Source organism: Oncorhynchus gorbuscha, linkage group LG02 (genome assembly GCF_021184085.1).
Source record: "Oncorhynchus gorbuscha isolate QuinsamMale2020 ecotype Even-year linkage group LG02, OgorEven_v1.0, whole genome shotgun sequence".
In the NCBI taxonomy this organism is placed as follows: Eukaryota; Metazoa; Chordata; class Actinopteri; order Salmoniformes; family Salmonidae; genus Oncorhynchus; species Oncorhynchus gorbuscha.
This window is the reverse complement of record NC_060174.1, coordinates 96,712,811-96,734,224: the sequence shown is the minus strand read 5'-3', so window position 1 is coordinate 96,734,224 and position 21,414 is coordinate 96,712,811. Positions and strand designations below refer to the sequence as shown.

Here is a 21,414-nt window from a genome sequence, read left to right as displayed (position 1 = left end):
CAATGAGTCATCGAGCCACGGAGCGGGAGGGGAGGACCGAGCCGGCCTGGAGGATAGGGGACATAGAGAGTCAAAGGATGCAGAGAGGGAGGAGAGGAGGGTTGAGGAGGCAGAATCAGGAGATAGGTTGGAGAAGGTTTGAGCGGAGGGAAGAGATGATAGGATGGAAGAGGAGAGAGTAGCGGGGGAGAGAGAGCGAAGGTTGGGACGGCGCGATACCATCCGAGTAGGGGCAGTGTGGGAGGTGTTGGATGAGAGCGAGAGGGAAAAGGATACAAGGTAGTGGTCGGAGACTTGGAGGGGAGTTGCAATGAGGTTAGTGGAAGAACAGCATCTAGTAAAGATGAGGTCAAGCGTATTGCCTGCCTTGTGAGTAGGGGGAAGGTGAGAGGGTGAGGTCAAAAGAGGAGAGGAGTGGAAAGAAGGAGGCAGAGAGGAAAGAGTCAAAGGTAGACGTGGGGAGGTTAAAGTCGCCCAGAACTGTGAGAGGTGAGCCGTCCTCAGGAAAGGAGCTTATCAAGGCATCAAGCTCATTGATGAACTCTCCGAGGGAACCTGGAGGGCGATAAATGATAAGGATGTTAAGCTTGAAAGGGCTGGTAACTGTGACAGCATGGAATTCAAAGGAGGCGATAGACAGATGGGTAAGGGGAGAAAGAGAGAATGACCACTTGGGAGAGATGAGGATCCCGGTGCCACCACCCCGCTGACCAGAAGCTCTCGGGTGTGCGAGAACACGTGGGCGGACGAAGAGAGAGCAGTAGGAGTAGCAGTGTTGTCTGTGGTGATCCATGTTTCCGTCAGTGCCAAGAAGTTGAGGGACTGGAGGGAGGCATAGGCTGAGATGAACTCTGCCTTGTTGACCGCAGATTGGCAGTCCCAGAGGCTACCGGAGACCTGGAACTCCACGTGGGTCGTGCGCGCTGGGACCACCAGAGTAGGGTGGCCGCGGCCACGCGGTGTGGAGCGTTTGTATGGTCTGTGCAGAGAGGAGAGAACAGGGATAAACAGACACATAGTTGACAGGCTACAGAAGAAGCTACGCTAATGCAAAGGAGATTGGAATGACAAGTGGACTACACGTCTCGAATGTTCAGAAAGTTAAGCTACGTAGCAAGAATCTTATTGACTAAAATTATTAAAATGATACAGTACTGCTGAAGTAGGCTAGCTGGCAGTGGGTGCGTTGTTGACACTACACTAATCAAGTCGTTCCGTTGAGTGTAATAGTTTCTGCAGTGTTGCTATTCGGGGGCTAGCTGGCTAGCTAGCAGTGTTGTTTACGTTACGTTGCGTTAAAAGAACGACAATAGCTGGCTAGCGAACCTAGAAAATCGCTCTAGACTACACAATTATCTTTGATACAAAGATGGCTATGTAGCTAGCTATGTAGCTAGCTACGATCAAACAAATCAAACCGTTGTACTGTAATGAAATGAAGTGAAAATGTGATACTACCTGTGAATGCGACCGGGTTGTTGAGTTCTATTCAGAAGACGTTGGCTAGCGTTGGCTAGCTAGCAGAGTCTCCTACGTTAAGGACGACAAATAGCTGGCTAGCTAACCTCGGTAAATTAAGATAATCACTCTAAGACTACACACTCTAAACCTAAACAACACAATTATCTTGGATACGAAGATACGAAGACAGCAAAGACAGCTATGTAGCTAGCTAACACTACACTAATCAAGTCGTTCAGTTGAGTGTAATAGTTTCTCCAGTGCAGCTAATCAGTGGACGTTAGCTAGCTGGCTAGTGAAGACTACGTTAGGACGGCGCAATACGATAATTACGCAATTATCTTTGATACAAAGACGGCTATGTAGCTAGCTGAGAAGAAATAGCTAAGATTAGACAAATCAAACCGTTGTGCTATAATGAAATATAATGAAATGTAATGAAATGTAATGAAAAAGTTATACTACCCGCGGGAGCGAAGTGCCGATGCGACCACTCGCTCCAACCCGGAAGTACACATGTGTTTATCGTTATCTTATCTTCACATGTCCGGGCACATCGACACGAGCATTTTTATTGAATTAAACTAATATATGCAACAGGAATTCAATTTTGTTCACTGTCAATTCATCCGTTTCTCAATACTGCATCTTTCTTTCTGTTGGCGAATGAGCTAGCTTGCTGCTGCTGATTTTCTCAGACATTCCTGGTGAGTGGCGACTGGCATAGCAGCAGTTTTACTATGTAGATGTACTATTGACATAGCCGATAGACTAGAAAACGCCAATATCGCCCTGTCACGTAGAGTAGGCCATAAGGCTTGACTTAACCTCTAATCAAATACACAGATGGCGGAGCCGCAAAAGTACTTTCGTGCAGGTGTGTTCATTTACATAGTGAATCCAGGGGAAAAACAACAGTTCTGCCATCCACAGTATACATTATGGGGACAGCTTGAAAACAATGCTGCCTCATCAACAGCTCAATCCAAAATGGTGCCCCCCTTGAACTGAAAGAGAGGCTCCTTTTTGTAGGGGAAGCCCCTCCCATCAGAACATACCCAGCACTAATTAATTAAGCAATTACCTTCAAAGCCTACATATTTCACTCAGCTAAACATACTGAATTATATACATTGCTACACGTTTCTCATGATACAATATACCAATATAACACATTTACAAAATCCCATCCCTACTGACATGGAGTCTTCCAAAATGCCTATTCACATGAATGAACCATTCTGGACAGGCACCTCAAAGCCAGCCCGATTACCGTAACTCTGGTCCTTAATCCCATCATACCCGGAAGCTACAGAAATGGAGAGGAACAGAACCAAACAACGCACTCATCCATAACAACGAGTACAATAAACGTTGCTTAAATTAAACATGAACGCTTGACTGTATATTCTTTATACCGTAAACTGTTGCTGACTGGAGGTAAGAATAAAATGTGACATGTATGTACTAAGAGAAGTTAATTTCTGTGTCGACCCACATTGTTAACGTAGCTGATAACGGAGCAGGGAGGCAACCTGAGTGTGTCTGTAGTGGACCAAACACTGCCCGCGGCCAGTGACAGACTTCTCCGTCACACGCCCGGAGACTGACTGACTTGAGTTTATATCACAGACTACCCTCCCCTCTTTCATCCTCCTCCTCAGTCCCACTACTCCTGGCTCTGGGTTTTACCCGCACACTCCTATATGAAATAGAAAAGTAATCTAAGTACATGGTTGAGCGAACCAAAAAAGTTGACAATAGTGTTCTGCTGGCATTCGACAGAGCCCACTCATGATGCTTAAAATACAGTGGAAAAAGTTGGTTTGCCTTGGCAGGGATTTCCCGACTCCGAGAGACACGTTGAGGGAGATCGCAGCAATGTTCAGACGATTGCAGATGTTTTTTGTTAACTTCATTTCTTATTCGTCTCCCGCTTGTTTTTACTCTGGCTGGGCCGGTGGTGGCATTCCGCCTTCACTGTGTCAGTGACAGCATTTGATGGGTTTACAAACTAGGGTTGTGAACGTTTAAACAAAATTGGGATCCTTAACAATAAGAAAATCACTTGGAGAATTGTTTTTTTTTCCTTCACAAAATTATAATCTCAGTGCAGTTATCACAACTACCACTAACAGGCCCCGATCATCAACATGAAGGAAAAATGAAAATTAAGCAAATACCTAACGCAACAATGCTGTAACGTTAGGAGAGAAAAAGGCAGTCTTTTAGCTACTTTATTTTTGTATGATTTATTTCACCATTATTTAACCAGGTAGGCCAGTTGAGAACAAGTGGTTATCCCAGTTACACATGGGATAAACAAACGTACAGTCAACGCAATATAAAAGTCTATATACAGTGTGTGCAAATGTAGTAAGATTAGGGAGGTAAGACAATAAATAGGCCATAGTGGTGAAATATCTGCAATTTAGCAATTAAACAAGAGTGATAGATATGAAGAAGATGAATGTGTGATACTGGGGTGCAAAGGAGCAAAAAATAAATGACAATATGGGGATGAGGTAGTTGGGTGGGCTATTTACAGATGGTCGGAAAGCTGCTCTGACAGCTGATGCTTTAAGTTAGTGAGGTAGATATGTCTCCAGCTTCAGTGATTTTTGCAATTCGTTCCAGTCATTGGCAGCAGAGAACTGGAAGGAAAGGTGGCAAAAGGAGGAGCTGGCTTTGGGGATGACCAGTGAAATATACCTCATGCAGCGCGTGCTACGGGTGGGTGGTGCGATGGTGACCAGTGAGCTGAGACAGGGTGGGGCTTTACCTAGCAAGGACTTATAGATGACCTGGACTCGGTGGGTTTGGCGACGAATATGAAGTGAGGGCCAGCCAACGAGAGCATACAGGTCGCACTGGTGGGTAGTATATGGGACTTTGGTGACAAAACGGATGTCACTGTGATACACTGCATCCAATATGCTGAGTAGAGTGTTTGAGGCTATTTGGTAAATGACATCTCTGAAGTCGAGGATCAGTAGGATAGTCAGTTTTACGATGGTATGTTTGGCAGCATGAGTGAAGGATGCTTTGTTTCGAAATAGGAAGCCGATTTCTAGATTTAATTTTGGATTGGAGATGTTTAATGTGAGCCTGGAAGGAGAGTTTACAGTCTAACCAGACACCTAGGTATTTGTAGTTGTCCACATATTCTAAGTCAAAAGCCTCCAGAGTAGTGATGCTAGGCGGTCGGGCCGGTGCGGGCAGCGAACGGTTGAAGAGCATGCATATAGTTTTACTTGCATTTAAGAGCAGTTGGAGGCCTCTGAAGGAGAGTTGTATGGCATTGAAGCTTGTCTGGAGTAGAGGTCGACCAATTATGATTTTTCAACACCGATACCGATTATTGGAGGACCAAAAACCGCCTATACCGATTCATCGGCCAATTTAAAAAATAAAAAGTTTTTAAATATATATATTTGTAATAATGACAATTTAGGGGAGCGTTTTAGGGAGTGTTTGACAGTGATGAGTGGTGGTTGTCTGACCGCGGACCCATTACGGATGCAGGCAATGAGACAGTGATCGCTGACAGCAGAGATGTATTTAGAGGGCAGGTTGGTCATAATGATATCTATGAGGATGACCGTGTTTACGGATTTTTGGTTGTACCTGGTAGGTTCCATGATCATTTGTGAGTTTGAGGGCATCTATTTTAGATTGTAGCATATCCCTTCGCGAATAGGGGTGGAACTGGGGGCTACAGGGCCTGGGTTAACCTCTACATCACCAGAGGAACAGAGGAGGTGTAGGATAAGGGTACAGCTAAAGACTATAAGAACTGGTCGTCTAATGCGTTGGGAAAATAATTAAAGGCGCAGATTTCTGGGCGTGGTAGAATAGATTCGAGACATAATGTACTGACAATGGTATGGTAGGATGTGAGTACAGTGGAGGTAAACCTAGGCGTTTATTACCTGGAGCTGTAACGCCTGAGGGAGAATGAGAGGCTCGAAGCAGAGTAACGAGGGAGGGGGAAAAGGATAGCAACCAAATAGACTCGTGCTGGTGGACTCACTAGTTATTTCTAATTGAATCTGATTACATAGTACCTGACTTGACGTATCAAACCAAGAGACTCTAGTTAAGCTGGCTAGCTTCTGTTAGCTATTGTAATGGAGACTACATAACTTGAACTGTGCGCTTCCTCCCCTTCCAAATCCTCCAGTAAATAACAACAAACCCATTCAGGATAAGAGGAGGCCTGCCTGTTGGCTCTTGGTGTTGTAGCCCGTCTTTCTCATTTAACTTTTATTTCTGTCCTTGTAATTCCATCTTCCGTTGAATAGCTGATGTCTCCTAATTACTTGCCACAGAGAAGCTCTATGACTGTAGCCTAGAGCCCGTTTGATGACTTGTGATTGCATGACAACAACAAGCCTCACGCACCACTCTCGAAAAGCAAGCACACTAGCAGCATAAATGATAAAACAATCACTCTGCGGGAAGCGCAATGTAGACATCTGCATTATGAATTCACATGATTTTAATTTTACATTTGTATTGTTTTAACTGAAAACCCTCCCAAAAAATGGCTGTTTTGGACAAGGGGTAATAGTTTGTTTGCCATGTACTTATTACAAACAGAGCACTTTACCTGGGCTGTTAGGTTACGTCAGCTCCTCTACTGATAAACCCATCTGCCCTCATAAAACACTTCCTCTCCTCTCATACTAGACTGCCTTTATTATCCTCATCGTTTTTCTGGTGAAAACACTCTCCGTAAGCATGTGAATCTAGAAAAGTACTGTTTATTTTTTAAATCCTCAAAGCCTATGAGTCTTGAACAGTTGAAGTATTCTTCCACTAATACTTATCCTAGTTTTAATGTTTCTGAATAGTTTCACAACTCACTTCACAATATGCAACTTTGCTCAGCTTTTGTTTTTTTTGTAACGTGAAAAGAAAACAAATTCTCCAGCAATAACAGCATAGTAATGCAATGTTCTCCACAATCAAAAATGTTCTGTCTCGCAAAGGAAATTGGTATATTGAAGGTTTCCTACAGGAAGCTGTGGTCTCTCTGTGAGCTGTGTTGTGCAGAAACGGCCTCCTGACTCGACACAGCAGACTGAGAATTACTAGAACTATTCTCGTCGCAGCATTTGAGAGAGAGAGCCTCATTCCGTCTCCTACCTCTCCTATCTCCTCTCTTCTCTTGCCCGTGTCCTGGATGCAGTCCCCATGACGAGCCGTTTGCACAGGCTCTCTGTGCTGTGGAAGACCTGGATGTTCTACCAGGAGCCTGAACAACAGAACTCTGAACAGGAACAGAGCCAGGATCAGCTCTCAGAACCAGCAGCCAGAAAGAACTGTGATCAGTCTGAGCAGCTGACTCTGATCTCAAAACAAGAACAGTCAAATAGTAGCGGTAGCTCTGAGCCCCGGACCTCCAGCACTGAGGCCCAGCTTGGTGATGTGTTTCAGGTGGACAATGCCAGCGAGGGTGAGGAGGGGGCACTGCAGAGGGAGGCATCCCAGAGACGTTCCCGCCGGCGCTTTCGCAAAGTCAACCCCCGGGGAGAGCGGGAACTGATCACTGACGGCCAGGACCCCACGGTAAGAACTGACGTTAATGTATTCTAACTATGTTCCTGAAGTTAAAGGACTTCTACTCGGCTCAGCCAGAAAGATGTCATAGACGGCTGTGTCTGAGGTGTCTGTACCAAGCTTTCTCTGTTTAGTGTAAGTGTAGTGTTGACAGCCGTGGTGAGACTGTAAAAGTGTTAAATGAAGTACTTGTTGTGTGGTAGGTAACCGTCTAAAAGCTTTGTGGTTGAGATGTTGGTTTATAGCTAGCGACGTGTCCAGGAATACAAATAGCGGAGGATAAGGAGAGTGGATTTACTCTGTGAAAGTATATCTACTGGTTTGTTGGTTACAATTTAGTTAGTTTATCCCCCCCAAAAATAGTTGTCACAAGATTGTTTATCTTGAGTGTTGAAAGTTGAATGAAAAATTGCAGAATAAGTAGATTTCATGCCTGTATCCTACATTTACTCCACACTGAACTACCATAGCCATGAAGCCTATTCTATGTCCTGCAGAGGGCTCACTTGGGGTGGGGGGCGAAAGCAGACACATGCCTTTACAGTGGACAGTCAAAAGTTAACTTGAGTTATGTTTTATGTAATGACTAAAATGTAAATGTCCTCTGTTGATCCTCATGACATCTTGTATCTCTCTCTCTTTCGCCCTCGCTCTCTCTCTCTCTCTCTCGCTCTCTCTCTCTCTTTCGCCCTCGCTCTCTCTCTCTTCGCCCTCGCTTTCTTTTCTTTTCGCTTTCGCTTTCTTCGCTTTTTCGCTTCTCGCTTTCTCTCTTCTTCGCTTCTTTCGCTTTCTTCGCTTTCTTCGCTTTCGCTTTTTCTCTCTCGCTTTCTTCGCTTTTCTCTTTCGCCCTTGCTCTCTCTTTCGCTTCGCTTTCTCGCTTTTTCGCTTTCTTCGCTTTTTCTTTCGCTTTCGCTCTCTTCGCTTTCTTTCTTTCCTGCGCTTAACTTTTTTCCGCTTTCTTCGCTAACTTTCGCGCTAACTTTCTTTCTCTTTCGCCTCGCTCACTTTTTCGCTCTCTTTCGCTTAACTTTCTTCTCGTCTCTTTCGCTTAACCTTTCTCTTCGCTTTCCTTTTCGCTCTCTATTCTTAACTTTCGCCTCGCTCTTATCTCTCTCTTTCTTCTCGCTCAATCTTCTCTTTTCGCCCCTTTTCTTTTTTCTCTTTCTTCTTTCGCTGCTTCTTTCTCGCTTTCATCCTTTTCGCTTTCTTTCTTCTTTGCTTAATTTTCGCTTTTCGCTCTTCTTTCGCTTTTTCTTTCTCGCTTAACTTTCTTTCGCTCTTTTCTCTTTCGCTCTCTCTTCTTCGCTTTCGCTTAACTCTTAACTTTCTTTCGCTTAACTTTCTTCTTCGCTTTCTTTTTTTCGCTTAATCTCGCTTTAACTTTTTCGCTTAACTCTTCGCTTCTTTCTTCTCGCTTCTTTCTTCGCTTAACTCTCTTTCTTTCTTTCGCTCGCTTCAATCTCTTTCTTCGCCCTTTCTTTCTTCGCTTTAACTCTTTCTCTTCGCTAACTTTTCTTCGCTTAACTCTCTTCTTCGCTTAACTCTTTCTTTTCGCTAACTCTCTTCGCTTAACTTCTTCGCTCTTTCGCCCTCTTTCTCTTCTTTTCGCCCTCGCTTAACTTCTTTCGCTTAACTCTTCTTCGCTAATCCTTTCGCTCTTAACTTCTTTCTGCTTTCTTTTCTTTTTCTTAACTTTCTTTAACTCTCTTCTTTAACTTTCTTTCCACCTTCTTCTGTTTCTTTCGCTAACTCTTTTTTCTTTCGCTAACTTTTCGCCTCTCTCTTCTCTTTCGCTGCTTTTCTTCGCCAACTTTCTTTCGCTTCAACTCTCTCTTCGCTCAACCTTTCTTTTCAACTTTCGCTGCTAACTCTCTTTCTGGTGCTTAACTTTCTTTCGCTTAACTTTCTCTTCTTCGATTTGCTCTCTTTCTTCTCAACCTCTCTCTTTCTTCGCTCTCTCTTTCTCTTCGCTTTCATCGCTTTCTTCTTCTTTCTTCTTCGCTTCCTCTTTTCTTTTCTTTTCTCGCTTTCAACTTTCTTCTTTTCTAACTTTCTTTCTCTTAACCTTCTTTCTCTTCAACTTTCTCGATCTCTTCTTAATCTTTTCTTCTTCTTTACCTCTTTCGCTTTCTTCGCTTTTCCATTTCTCTTCTTTCGCTTTCGCTTCTTTCGCTTTCTTCGCTTTCGCCCCCTTTCTTCTTTCTTCTTTCTTTCATCCCTTTTCTTCGCTCTTAACTTTCTTCGCTTTCGCTAACTTTTTCCATTAACGCTCTTAACTTTCTTTCGCCCTTCTTGCTCTTTCTTCTTTCGCTTCATCCTTCTTCTTCGCTTAACTTTCTTTCTTTCTCGCTTTCTTCCTCGCCGCCATCTCTCTTTCTTTCGCTTTCTTTCTTAACTTTCTTCGCTCCTTTCTTCTTCTTAACTTTCTTTCTCGCTCTAACTCCTTTCTCGCTTAATCTTTCTTCTTTCTTTCTTAACTTTCTTCGCTCTTTCTTTTTCTTAACTTCGCCTTTCTTTCTTCGCTTCCTTTCTTCGCTTAACTTCTCTCTTTTCGCTCAATTTCTTCTTTCTTAACTTTCTTCGCATTTTCTTTCTTCGCTAACTTTCTTCGCTCTTCAACTTTCTCTCTTCTTAATGCTTTCGCTTTTTGATCAACCTCTTTCGCTTTGGCCTCTTTCTTTCTTTCTTTTTCTTTCTTCGCTTCTTTTTCGCTTAACTTTTTCGCTTAACTTCTTCGCTTTTTCTTCTTTCAACTTTCTTTCTTTAATTTCTTTCTTCGCTTAACTTTCATTTCTTTCAACTTTCTTCTTTCACTTCTTTTTCGTTTTCTTCTTCTTGCTTTCTCGCTTTCAATCCTTTTCTTCGCTTTTCTTTCAACTCTTTTTCGCTTGTCTTTCGCTTCAACTTTCTTCTTCTCGCTTTTTCTTCGCTTTTTTCTTTCTTTCTTTCGCTTTCTCTTCGCTTCTTTCTTTCTTTCTTTCTTAACTTTCGCTTCTTTCGCTTCTTTCTTTTCGCTTTTTTCTTCGCTGCTTAACCTTCTTCGCTTTTCTTCGCTTTCATTTTCTTTCGCTTCTCTCTCTTTCTCGCTTTCTTTCTTTCTTTCTTTCTTCTCTTCTTTCGCTTTCTTTTCTTCTTCTTTTTCGCTCGCTTTCTTTTCGCTCACTCTTCGCTTTCAACTTTCTTTTCCTCTTCGCTTTCGCCGCTTTCGCTTTTTCGCTTTCTTTTCTTCGCTCAACCTGCTTCGCTTCTTTTTCGCTTTTCTTTTTCGCTTCTTTCGCTGCAACTGCGCTCGCTTTCTTCGCTTTCAACCTTTCTCGCTTTCTTTCTTGTTTTTCAATCCGCCTTTCTTTTTCGCTTCTTCTTTCTTAACTTTCTTTCGCTCGCTCTTTTCTTTCTTTCTTTCTTTTTCTTTCTCTTTTCCCTTTCTTCTTCATTTCTTCGCTTTCCAACTTTCTTTCCTTTTCTTGTTCTTTCTTCTCTTTCTTTCAACTTTCTTCGTCATTTCTTTCTCTCTTTCTCTTCAACCTTCTTCGCTCGCTTATTCTTCTTCGCTTTCTCCTTCTTCTTCGCTTCTTCTTTCTTTCTTCAACTTCTTCGCTTTCATTAACTTCTTTCGCTTTCTTTCCAACTTTCTCTTTCTTTCAACTCTTCTTTCTCATTTCTCTTCGATCAATCTTCTTCGCTTTTTTCTTTTTTTTTCGCTTAACTTTTCGCTTAAACCTTTTTCTTCGCTTTTAACTTTCTTCGCTTTCTTCTTCGCTTCTTCGCTTTTTCTTTCTTAACGCTTTTCAACCTTCGCTTAACCTCTTTCGCTTTTTCTCATCAACTTTCCTTCGCTTAATCCTTCGCTTCGCTTTCTCTTTCGCTCAAACTTTCTTTCTTTCTTAACTTTCGCTTCTTTCAACGCTTCTTTTTCTTTCGCTTTCTTCAACCTTTTTCGCTTAACCTTTCTTCTTCGCTTAACTTTCGCTTCGCTTTAATCTTCTTTCTTAACTCGCTTTAATTTCTTCGCTTTCTTTCGCTTTTTTTCCTTCGCTTTCACTTTCTTAACGCTTCCTTTTTCGCTTTCTCTCGCTTAACTTTCTTCGCTTAACTTTCTTCTTTCCTAACTTTTCGCTTTCAATCCTTCTCTTCTTTAACTTTCTTTTTCGCTTAACTTTCCTTTTCTTTTCTTTCGCTTCTTTTCTTCCTTCTTTCGCTTTTTCGCTAACTCTTCTTTTTTCGCTTTCTTTTTTTCTTTTCTTTTCTTTTTCATTTCTTTCTTCGCTTTTCAACTTTTCGCTTTCTAACCTTCTTTCTTTTTTTCGCTTTCAACCGCTTCTCTTTCGCTAACTTTCTTTTCGCCCTCTTCTCTTTCCTTTTCGCTTTTTTCGCTTTCTTCGCTCTTTTTTCGCTTTCTTTTTCGCTTCGCCTTTCGCTCGCCTCTTTCGCTCTTTCTTTCAACTTTCTTTCGCTTCTTCCTTTCTTCTTCTCCTTTTTTTCTCTTAACTCTCTTTTCTTCGCTTTTCTTTCCTTTTCGCTTTCTTTTCTCGCTTCTTCGCTAACTCTCTTCTTCGCTTTCAACTTTCTTCGCTTTTTCCGCTTTTTCTTTCTTTCTTTTCGCTTTTTCCTTCGCTTTTAACTTTTCGCTTAACCTTTCTTTCGCTTTCGCTTCTTTTTTCTTCGCTTTCTTTCTTTCTTTTTCTGCTTAACTTTTCGCTTTTCTTTCTTCGCTTCTCAACTTTCTCTTCTTTCATTTCTTCTTTCTTTGCTTTCTTCGCTTTCGCTTTCTCTCTTTCTTCGCTTTCCTTCGCTCTTCTTTCTTTCGCTTAACTCTCTTCGCTTTCGCTTCCTCTTCTCGCTCACGCAACCTCTTCTTCGCTTAACTCTTCGCTTTCCTTCTTTCTTCGCTTTAACCTTTCGCTCCTCTTTCGCTTTCCTCTTTCTTTCGCTTTCCTTTTCTTCGCTTTCTTTCGCTTTTCGCTTAACTTTCTTCTTTCGCTTTCTTTTTTTAACTTTCTCCTTTCTTTCGCTTCTTCCTTTTTTCGCTTTCTTTTCGCTTTCAATCCTTTTTCGCTTCGCTTCGCTTAACTTTCTTTCGCTTTAACTTTCTTCAACTTTCTTCGCTTAACCTTTCGCTTTAACTCTTCGCTTAACTTTCGCTAACTTTCGCTTTCGCTTTCTTTCTTTCTTCGCTGCTTTCGCTTTTCGCTTTCTTTCTTTCGCTTCTTTCGCTTAACTTTCTTTTTCGCTTTCTTTCGCTTTTGCCGCTTTCTTTTCGCTTAACCTTTCTTTCGCTTTTTTTTCGCTTTCTCTTTTCTTCGCTTAACTTTCGCTTTCTTTTTCGCTTCTTTTCGCTTTTCTTTCGCTTTCACACCTTTTTCGCTTTCCTTTCTTCGCTTAACTTTCTTCTTTCGCTTTCAACCTTCTTTTTCGCTTTTTCTTTTTTCGCTTCTTTTTTCGCTTTTTTTTCGCTTTCTTTTCGCTATTCGCTTTCTTTCTTCGCTTTAACTTTCTTCGCTTTTAACTTTTCTTTCGCTTTTCGCTTTCTTTCTTCGCTTTCTTTCGCTTTCTTCGCTTTTTTTCGCTTTCTTTCGCTTTCTTTCGCTTTTCGCTTTCGCTTTCGCTTCGCTTTTCTTTTCGCTGCTTTTTCTTTCGCTAACTTTCTTCGCTTTCCTTTTCGCTTTCTCACTCCCTTTCGCTTAACTTTCTTTCTTCGCTTTCAACTTTCTTCGCTTTTAACTCCTCTTCGCCTAACTGCATTCGCTGCTGGCTTCTTCGCTTTAACCCTCTTCGCTTATCCTTTCTTCGCTTAACTTTCGCTTTCTTCCGTTAACAGCCTTCGCTTAACTTTCCTTCGCTAACCTCTGCTAACCGCTTAACCTTCTCCTTCGCTTAACTTAACGCTTAACTCTTTCGAGAGAGAAGAGGAGAGAGCTAACCTTCTCTTCGCTTAACTTTCGCTTTAACTTTCAACTTTCGCTTAACTTTCTTCGCCAACTTCGCTTCATTTAGGAGAGAGAAGCTTTCAAGAGAGGAGGTTAACCTTTCGAGAGAGCAATCGCTTCTTCAACTTTCCTGCTTCGCTTTCAACCTTACCTTTCGCTTAACTCTTCTTCTCTTCGCTTTAATCCTTTCTTGCCAATCCTTTCTTCGCTGAACTTTCGCTTAACCTTCTTCTTTATTAACTTTTTTTCAGCGCTTTCTTTCGGCTTCTTTTTGTCGTCTCAACTCTTCTTCTTCGCTTTCTTTCGCCGCTTTAACTTCTCTTCGCTCTTTCGCTTCGCTTTTTCGCTTAATCTTTCGCTCGCTTTTTTTTCGCTTCTTCTCTGCTTTCACCTCTTCTCTTTCGCTAACCTTCTTTCGCTTTCTCTTTTTCTTTCCTAACTTTCTATCTTCTCAACCTTCGCTTTCTCTCAACCTCTTTCGCTTCGCTTTCTTTCCCGCTTAACTTTCGCTTAACTTAACTTTCGCTTCAACTTTCGCTCTCTCTTTTCTTTTCGCTTCCAACTCTTTTTCTTCGCTTCTTTTTTCTTTCTCGCTTTCGCAACTCTTTCTCGCTTTTTCTTTCTCTTTCGCTTCTCTTCGCTTTTCAACTCTTTCTTTCAACCTTTCTTCGCTCGCTTCTCTTTTTCTTCGCTTTTTGCTCGAAAATTCTTTCGCTTTTTTTCGCTTTCTTCTTTTCTTTCGCTTAACCTTCTTTTCGCTTTAACTTTCTTCGCTTTCAACTTTCTTTCGCTTTCTTAACTGTTCTTTCGCTAACTTCTTTCTTCGCTTTCTTTCTTTTTCGCTTAACTTTCTTCTAACTTTCTCGCTTAACTTCTCTCGGTCTAACTTTCGTTTCTTTCGTCTTTCTTCTTCGCTTTTCTCTTCTCGCTTTCGCTGTCTTTTTTTCGCTTTAACTTTCTTTCGCTTTGAAAGGTTTCTTCGCTTCAACACAAACTTTCGCTTCGCTTTCACATCGCTTTCACACATACACTTTCGCTTTTCTTCGCTTTCTTTCTTCTTTTTCTTTTCGCTGGATGCTTTCAAGTTCTTTGTTCGCTAACTTTCTTCTTCGCTTTCTCTTTCTTTCGCTTAACTCTTTCGCTTTCTTTCTTCGCTTTCTTCTTTCTTCTTCTTTCTCGCTTCTTCTTTCTTCTTAACTTTCTTCTCTTTCTTTCCTTCTTTCTTCAACTTCTTTTCTTTCTTCGCTTTCTTTCGCTTTCTTCTTCCTTTTTCTTCTTCGCTTTCTTTCTTTTTCGCTTTTCTTTTCGCTTTCTTTCTTTTCGCTTTCTTTTTCGCTTTGCTTTCTTTCTTTCTTTCGCTTTCGCTTCGCTTTTTCTTTCGCTTTCTTTTTCGCTTTTTCGCTTTCCTTTCTTCGCTTTCTTTCGCTTCTTCGCTTTTCGCTTAACGCTTTTCTTTTTTTCGCTTTCTTTTTCGCTTTTTTTCGCTTTTCTTTCGCTTTCTTCGCTTTAACGCTTTCGCTTTTCTTTCAACTCTTTCTTTCGCTTTCGCTTCTTTCGCTTTTCTTTCGCTTCTTTTCGCTTTTTCGCTTTTTCGCTTTTCTTCGCTTTCTTTCGCTTTTCTTTTCGCTTTCTTTCGCTTAACTTTCTTTCGCTTTCTTCGCTTTTCGCTTTCGCTTTTCTTTTCTTCGCTTAACTTTCTTTTCGCTCGCCTTCTTTTTCGCTTTTCGCTCTTTCCGCTTTTCTTTCGCTTTTTCTTTCGCTTTTGTTTTCTTCGCTTAACTTCGCTTTCTTTCTTCGCTCTTCGCTTTTCTTTTCGCGCTTTTTCTGCTTTCTTTCGCTTTAACTTTCGCTTTTTCTTTTTCGCTAACGTTCGCTTTTCTCCGCTTTTTCCTCGCTTTCTTTCGTCCACTCTCCCCCCGTCCTTTTTCGCTTTCTTTCGCTTTCTTCTCTTTCGCTTAACTTTTCGCTTTCTTTCTTTTCGCTTCTTTTTCTTTCGCTTTTCTTTCTTTCGCTTCTTTCTCTTCGCTTTTTTTCCCTTTCACTTTCTCTTTCGCTTATTTCGCTTCTCTTTCTTTCGCTTCTTCGCTTTCTCTATTTCTCTTTCGTTTCCTTCGCCTTTCCGTTTTTCGCGTTCTTTCCCCCGCTTCTTTCTTCCTCGCTTCTTCTCTCGCCACTTCTCGCGCTTCTCTGCTCGCCGTTCTTCTTCGCTCGCTTTCTTGCTCGCTTTCTTCTCTTGCTTTAACTTTCTCTCGCTTAATCGCTTTCTTGCGATTAACCTTTCTTTTTCGCTAACTTTCTTCTCGCTTTTCTTCTTTCTTTCTTTCTTTTTTCTTTCTTTCGCTTAACTTTTTCTTCGCTTTTTTCTTCGCTTAACTTTTCGCTTTAATCGCTTTTTTTCGCTTTCCTTCGCCGCTTAACTTTCGCTTTCTTTCGCTTTCCAACTTTTCAACTCTTCGCTTAACTTTCTTTCGATTAACTTCGCTTTCTTTCTTTCGCTTAACTTTCTTCTTCGCTTTTCTTTCTTTTCGCTGCTTAACTTTCTTCGCTTCGCTTTCTTTAACTTTCGCTTTCTTTCGCTTGCTTCATTTTCTCGCTCGCTGACTTTCTTTCTTCGCTCGCTTAACTTCTTCGCTAACTTTCTTTTTTCTTCGCTTTGCTTCTTTAACTTTCTTTTCGCTTGCTAACTTTAACTTTCGCAACTTTTTTCTTTCGCTTTGTTCTTTCGCTTTTCTTCGCTTCGCACAACTTTCGCTTTTCAACTCTTCTTTCGCTTTTTCGCTTTCTTTCTTCGCTTTCAACTTTCTTTCTCGCTCAACTTTTTCTTCTTTTTCTTCGCTTTCAACTTTCTTTCTTTCTTTCAATCGCTTTCGCTTTCAACTTTCTTTCTTTCTTCGCTTTTTCGCTAATCCTTTTCTTCGCTTTTTTTCGCTTTTCTTTCTTTTTCGCTTTTTTCGCTTTTTCTTTTTCGCTTTCAACTTTTTCGCTTTTGCTTTCAACTTTTCTTTTTCTTTTTTCGCTCTTCGCTTAACTTTCTTTTTCGCTTTTCAATCTTTCGCTTTTTTTCTTTCTTTCGCTTTTTTTTCGCTTAACGCTTTCTTTCGCTTTTCTTTTTCGCTTTCTTCTTCGCTTTTTTCGCTTTTTCGCTTTCTCGCTTTTTCGCTTTCTTCGCTTTTCTCTTTTTCGCTTAACCTTCTTTCTTCGCTTTTTCTTCGCTTTCTTTTTCGCTTTCTTTCGCTTTCTTTTTCAATTTCGCTTTTCGCTTTCAACTTTCTTCGCTTAACTTTCTCTTCGCTTTTCGCTTCTTTCTTTTTCGCTTTCTTTATTTCTTTTTTTCGCTTTTCTTTTTCGCTTTTTCTTCGCTTTTTCACTTTTTCGCTTTTTCTTCGCTTTTCGCTTTTTCTCTTTTTTCGCTTCAACCTTTTCTTCGCTTCGCTTTCTCGCTTTTCGCTTTCTTTTTCGCTTTTTTTTCGCTTTAACTTTCTTCGCTTTTCTTTCTTCTTTTTCGCTAACCTTCTTTTCGCTTTCTTTTCTTCTTCTTCTTTCGCTTTTCCTTTTCTTTTTAACTTTTTCGCTTCTTTCTTCCTTTCTTTCGCTTAATCTTTTTTTCGCTGATTAACTTTCGCTTTTCTTTTCGCTTTTAACTTTTCTTTCGCTTTCTTTTTCGCTTTCGCTTCGCTTTTCTTTCTTTCTTTCGCTTTTTTCGCTTTTCAACCTTCGCTTTCTTCGCTTCTTTCTTCGCTTTCTTTCGCTTTTTTCATCTTCTTTCTTTCTTCGCTCACTTCGCTTTTTTCGCTGTTCTTTTCGCTTTCTCTTTCTTCGCACATCCTTTTTCGCTTTCTTTCGCTTTTCTCTTTCTTTCGCTTTTTCGCTTAATCCGCTTTTTTTCGCTTTTCTTTCTTCGCTTTTCTTCGCTTTCTTTCTCTTTTCTTCGCTTTTTTCGCTTTTCGCTTTTTTCGCTTTTTTTCGCTTTCTTTTCGCTTTTTCGCTTTTCGCTCGCTTTCGCTTTTTCGCTTTTCGCTTTTTCGCTTTCTTTCTCGCTTTCTTTTCTTTCTTTCGCTTGCTTCGCTTTTTTTCGCTTTTTCTTTCGCTTTCGCTTTTCTTTCGCTTTTCTTCGCTTTCTTCGCTTTTCTTTCGCTTCTTCTTTCGCTTTTCTTTTTTTCTTTCGCTTTTCTTCCCTCCCCTATCCATTCCTGGTGCTTGATGTGGTCTTCCTCAGGATTATGTGGATAACCAGGTATGTGGGAAACTTGACTTCTTCACTGAGTGTGTGGCGGTGCATGTTACCTTTCCTTTCTGTATGTGGATGTGTGAGTCATGCTGGTGTATGCACGTGCTCTTTAAAGGTCAGTGATTGGATACATCTGGCTGCATACTCGACTTGCAATATGTGATGATAGGACTTGCCAAATGGACATAAAGTAGTTTGTGTGCTATTTACGAGCAGAAGACCAAGGACTTGAGGGTAATGTGCTTTGAGCTCTAGTTGGTCTAAAGCCCTTACTAGAGTATTTCAGATAGACAAAGAAGGTGTCCATCTAAGAGGTTTGCTAGTTGTGAAAGTAGTGATATTACCAAGCAAAGAGATTTAAGGACCATCGGCACTGTCCCATCTTGGTGCTCTCATGCTATACCGTAGATCAACATGTATCATCATTTTGAAACTAAAACTCAACCATTGCACCTATAACTCTTTCTCTGTCTTTCTCTCAGTAAGTATATATACAGTGAGAGAGGCCTGTAATTTTCATCATATGTACACTTCAACTATGACAGACAAAATGAGGGAAAAAAATCCAGAAAATCACATTGTAGGATTTTTAATGAATTTATTTGCGAATTATGGTGGAAAATAAGTAAGTAAATTCTTGAGGGAAACCTGTTTGTCTTCCAGAGATTTGAGACTGGGATGGAGGTTCACCTTCCAGCAGGACAAGTCTCTTAAGCATACTGCTAAAGCAACACCCGAGTGGTTTAAGGGGAAACATTTACATGTCTTGGAATGGCCTAGTCAAAGCCCAGACCTCAATCCAATTGAGAATCTGTGGTATGACTTAAAGATTGCTGTAAACCAGCGGAACCTATCCAACTTGATGGAGTTGGAGCAGTTTTACCTTGAAGAATGTGCCAAGCTTATAGAGACATACCCCAAGAGACTTGCAGCTGTAATTGCTGCAAAAAGTGGCTCTACAAGTATTGACTTTGTGGGGTGAATAGTTATGCACACTCAAGTTTTCTGTTTTTTTGTCTTGTTTCACAAAAACAATATATATAATTTGCTTCTTTAGTGGTAGGCATGTTGTGTAAATCAAATGATACAAACCCTCCAAAAATCCGCTCCAGCAGGTATATTTCACTGGTCATCCCCAAAGCCAACATTTCCTTTGTCTGCCTTTCCTTCTGCCAATGACTGGAACGAATTGCTACCTCTCTAGCTTTAAGCATCAGCTGTCAGAGCAGTTTACCGATCACTACCTGTACACAGGCAAGTCAGTTAAGAACAAATTCTTATTTTCAATGACGGCCTAGGAACAGTGGGTTAACTGCCTGTTCAGGGGCAGAACGACAGATTTGTACCTTGTCGGGTCGGGGGTTTGAACTTGCAACCTTCCGGTTACTAGTCTAGCGCTCTAACCACTAGGCTACCCTGCCGCCCCGGGCAACTACCTCAACTACCTCATCCCCATATTATTACTTACCCTCTTGCTCTTTTTCACCCCAGTATCTCTACTTGCACATCATCAGCACATCCATCACTTCAGTGTTAATGCCAATTTGTAATTATTTTGTCTCTATGGCCTATTTATTGCCTTACCTCTCTACTCTTCTACATTTGCACACACTGTACATTGATATTTCTAGTGTGTTATTGACTATGTTTGTTTATCCCATGTGTAACTATGTATTTGTGTCGGACTTGTTTTATCTTGGCCAGGTCGCAGTTGTAAATGAGAACTTGTTCTCAACTGGCCTACAGGGTTAAATAAAGGTGAAATAAAATATGTGTATAAAAGGAAAGATTCCTGTATCTTTGTTGTGACTTGGTGTAATGATAGACCCACCAAAGTGTTAATGTCTGCTTTTAAGTTTTAATTTTACCCATCTACCATAAGGTGACCTTCTTTGTGGCATTGGAAAACCTCCCTGACCTTTTTGTAGTTCAGTCTGTGTTTTGAAATTCTCTGCTCGACTGGGGGAACTTCAGATAATTGTAGGTGTGAGGTATAGAGATGGAAGTGATTCAGAAGTCATGTTAAACACTATTATTGCACACAGAGTGAGTCCAAGCAACTCATTATGTGTTGGGTATATCAGACACTAGTGTGTGTGTGTGACCTGCTGATTACACTGACCTGCTATTGACATTGACTGTCATTGTTCCTGAAATATGACCAGCCTGCAGAAACCTGGGAGGAATTCTACTATGATGCATAATGGGATTTAATAGGAATGCTGAAATGATGACTCAGTTGCCCCATTTTATTAGTGCATCGGTTGCCTGCTAGACACGCGCGCACACACACGCGCTTACACACACGCACACGCACACGCACACGCACACACACACCGCCATAGAAGGATATATCACCTCCCTTGGCCTTCAGAATCATGTTCTAAGTGCGTTCCTGGCCGTTCTAAGAGACTATTCCATGGATCATTACATTTCTATGAGACATGGTCTGGTAACTGGGTCACGGATGTCTCAACTTGGCCTGAATAGAATGACTAGGAGTGATGATCACACTTCTGCAAGTCTCTGCTTTGTCTTGGTGCACGACACCCAGCTACAGAAGGCAGCAGAACCAGGTCGCTAGGCTAGTCAATGGCTTGTGAAATTTCACTTCCTGTCAGTCTACAAGAAGTCTGCTGCTGGCTGGGCCTCTCCTTCTCCTTAGCTAGAGTTAGCATCTACATGTGGAAACATCCACGGCTAATAGAACGTAGCCTAGCGGCTGAGGTTAGCTTTTAGCGCTTGCAGCTAGTCAGTTATTGGCTGATCATCAGGTCTCAGCTGATATTGCCTCTGTGTGCACTTGAGTCTCATGATCATCAGACTCTGAGTTGATCAGCCAGTAGAGATGCGTAAGTGCTGGCTGTCTGCGCCACATAGAGGGCCTTTGTCTGTCCTGATCCCAGAGATAATTTACACATCTCCTCCCCCAGCCAGGTTCTGTAGGTCATGAGGATATTGGGATGTCTCATGATGACTTCATGCTGTAAAGGGATGGTTGATGACTTGTTGTCACGGAGACCCTCGTCATCTTCTAGAGGTGAACTTGATGTCCTCTGTCTTGTCCCACTTCTGTCCTTGTCTGCCATGTGACACGTTGTGTGGTATACATCCACTAACCTGTTTCTCTTGTTATTCCATCGCATCCTATTGGCACATTTAACCATGACGGTCTTGATGGGCCCCACTGTCAGAGCTGAACTGCCTGTGGGGTGAGGGATAGAGACTGGTTGTGTGGTGGTCCTCCTCCTCCTCCTCCACTGAGCCCTGAGGCTGATGGGTGATTTATCACTTCAGTTCTTCTGGAACTACCCCCCCCCCCCCATCTTTCAGAACTTCCTTCTCAGCCCACCAACCTCCACCTCTAACCCCCCCCTCCTTTCAGAACCTCCTTCTCAGCCCACCAACCTCCACCTCTAACCCCCCAGCCCCCCCCCCCCTCCTTTCAGAACCTCCTTCTCAGCCCACCAACCTCCACCTCTAACCCCCCAGCCCCAGCACTCCAGGCTAACACAACATATCAGCCTGCATTGATGTACTATTATACAAACAGTACAAGGCTTTTAACACAGCTGTAATCAACAGCTCTGATATACCACAATAAGAACACAGTAGCTCTAACAAAACCTTTAATCAGGCCAGGCACGCCGACTACCAGTATATACAAGTGTAAGCCCTGGAGAGAGAATGTGTTGTGAAACATGTGAGAAGTGGCATAGACTCCTGTACTGTACAGGGGAGTGGATCAAGGACCTGAAAATATAGCGCAGGCTACAGTCCAGGCGATACTTAATCTAACTAAATGTTATCATTCATTCTGTGCTGAATGTACCACTGCTGCTGCCTCTGGAGCTAATTTGAGGGTTTACATCATCATAGCTAGGATGGCAACCTTGCTGAACCCCCCTCTTCACTCCTCCTCCCTTCCCCCAGCTCCAGGGGAGGCTCATGTTTTCATCCCACTTAGTGCTATGGAGCTGAGCTTTTTTGCTGAAGCCAGGCAGGGACTTGACCCTGGAGCTCAGGCATCACCGTTCCCAGACATGCTTGCTAGTAGCAGCCCCCCACCCTCTCCTCCTGCACCTTCACACACAAGCAGCACATTCCCTCCAGGCCCCCTCCCCTCTATCTCTGCTCTCTTCACTCTCTTCTCCCTGCCCCTCACCTCCACATCCTCTCTTCTCCGGCTGAATCCCAAATCACCCCCTCCTCCTCACCCCTCCAGTTGTACGT

General features: G+C 42.0%; 1 protein-coding gene across 6 annotated transcripts in view; it reads left to right on the top strand.

Moving 5' to 3' along the window:
* LOC124013748 (rap guanine nucleotide exchange factor 6-like) overlaps nt 1–21,414 on the top strand; it is a 429,435-nt gene that overhangs the window by 52,007 nt on the left and 356,014 nt on the right. For 4 of the 6 annotated variants that reach the window (XM_046328242.1, XM_046328266.1, XM_046328257.1 and 1 more), the window contains 2 exons: nt 6,904–7,035; nt 17,170–17,187. In XM_046328242.1, coding sequence (XP_046184198.1) covers nt 6,904–7,035; nt 17,170–17,187 — 150 coding nt within the window. Of the gene's footprint in view, nt 1–2,763; nt 2,902–6,903; nt 7,036–17,169; nt 17,188–21,414 lie in introns of those variants that run through there. The other 2 variants (XM_046328279.1, XM_046328248.1) reach the window with 2 other exon arrangements.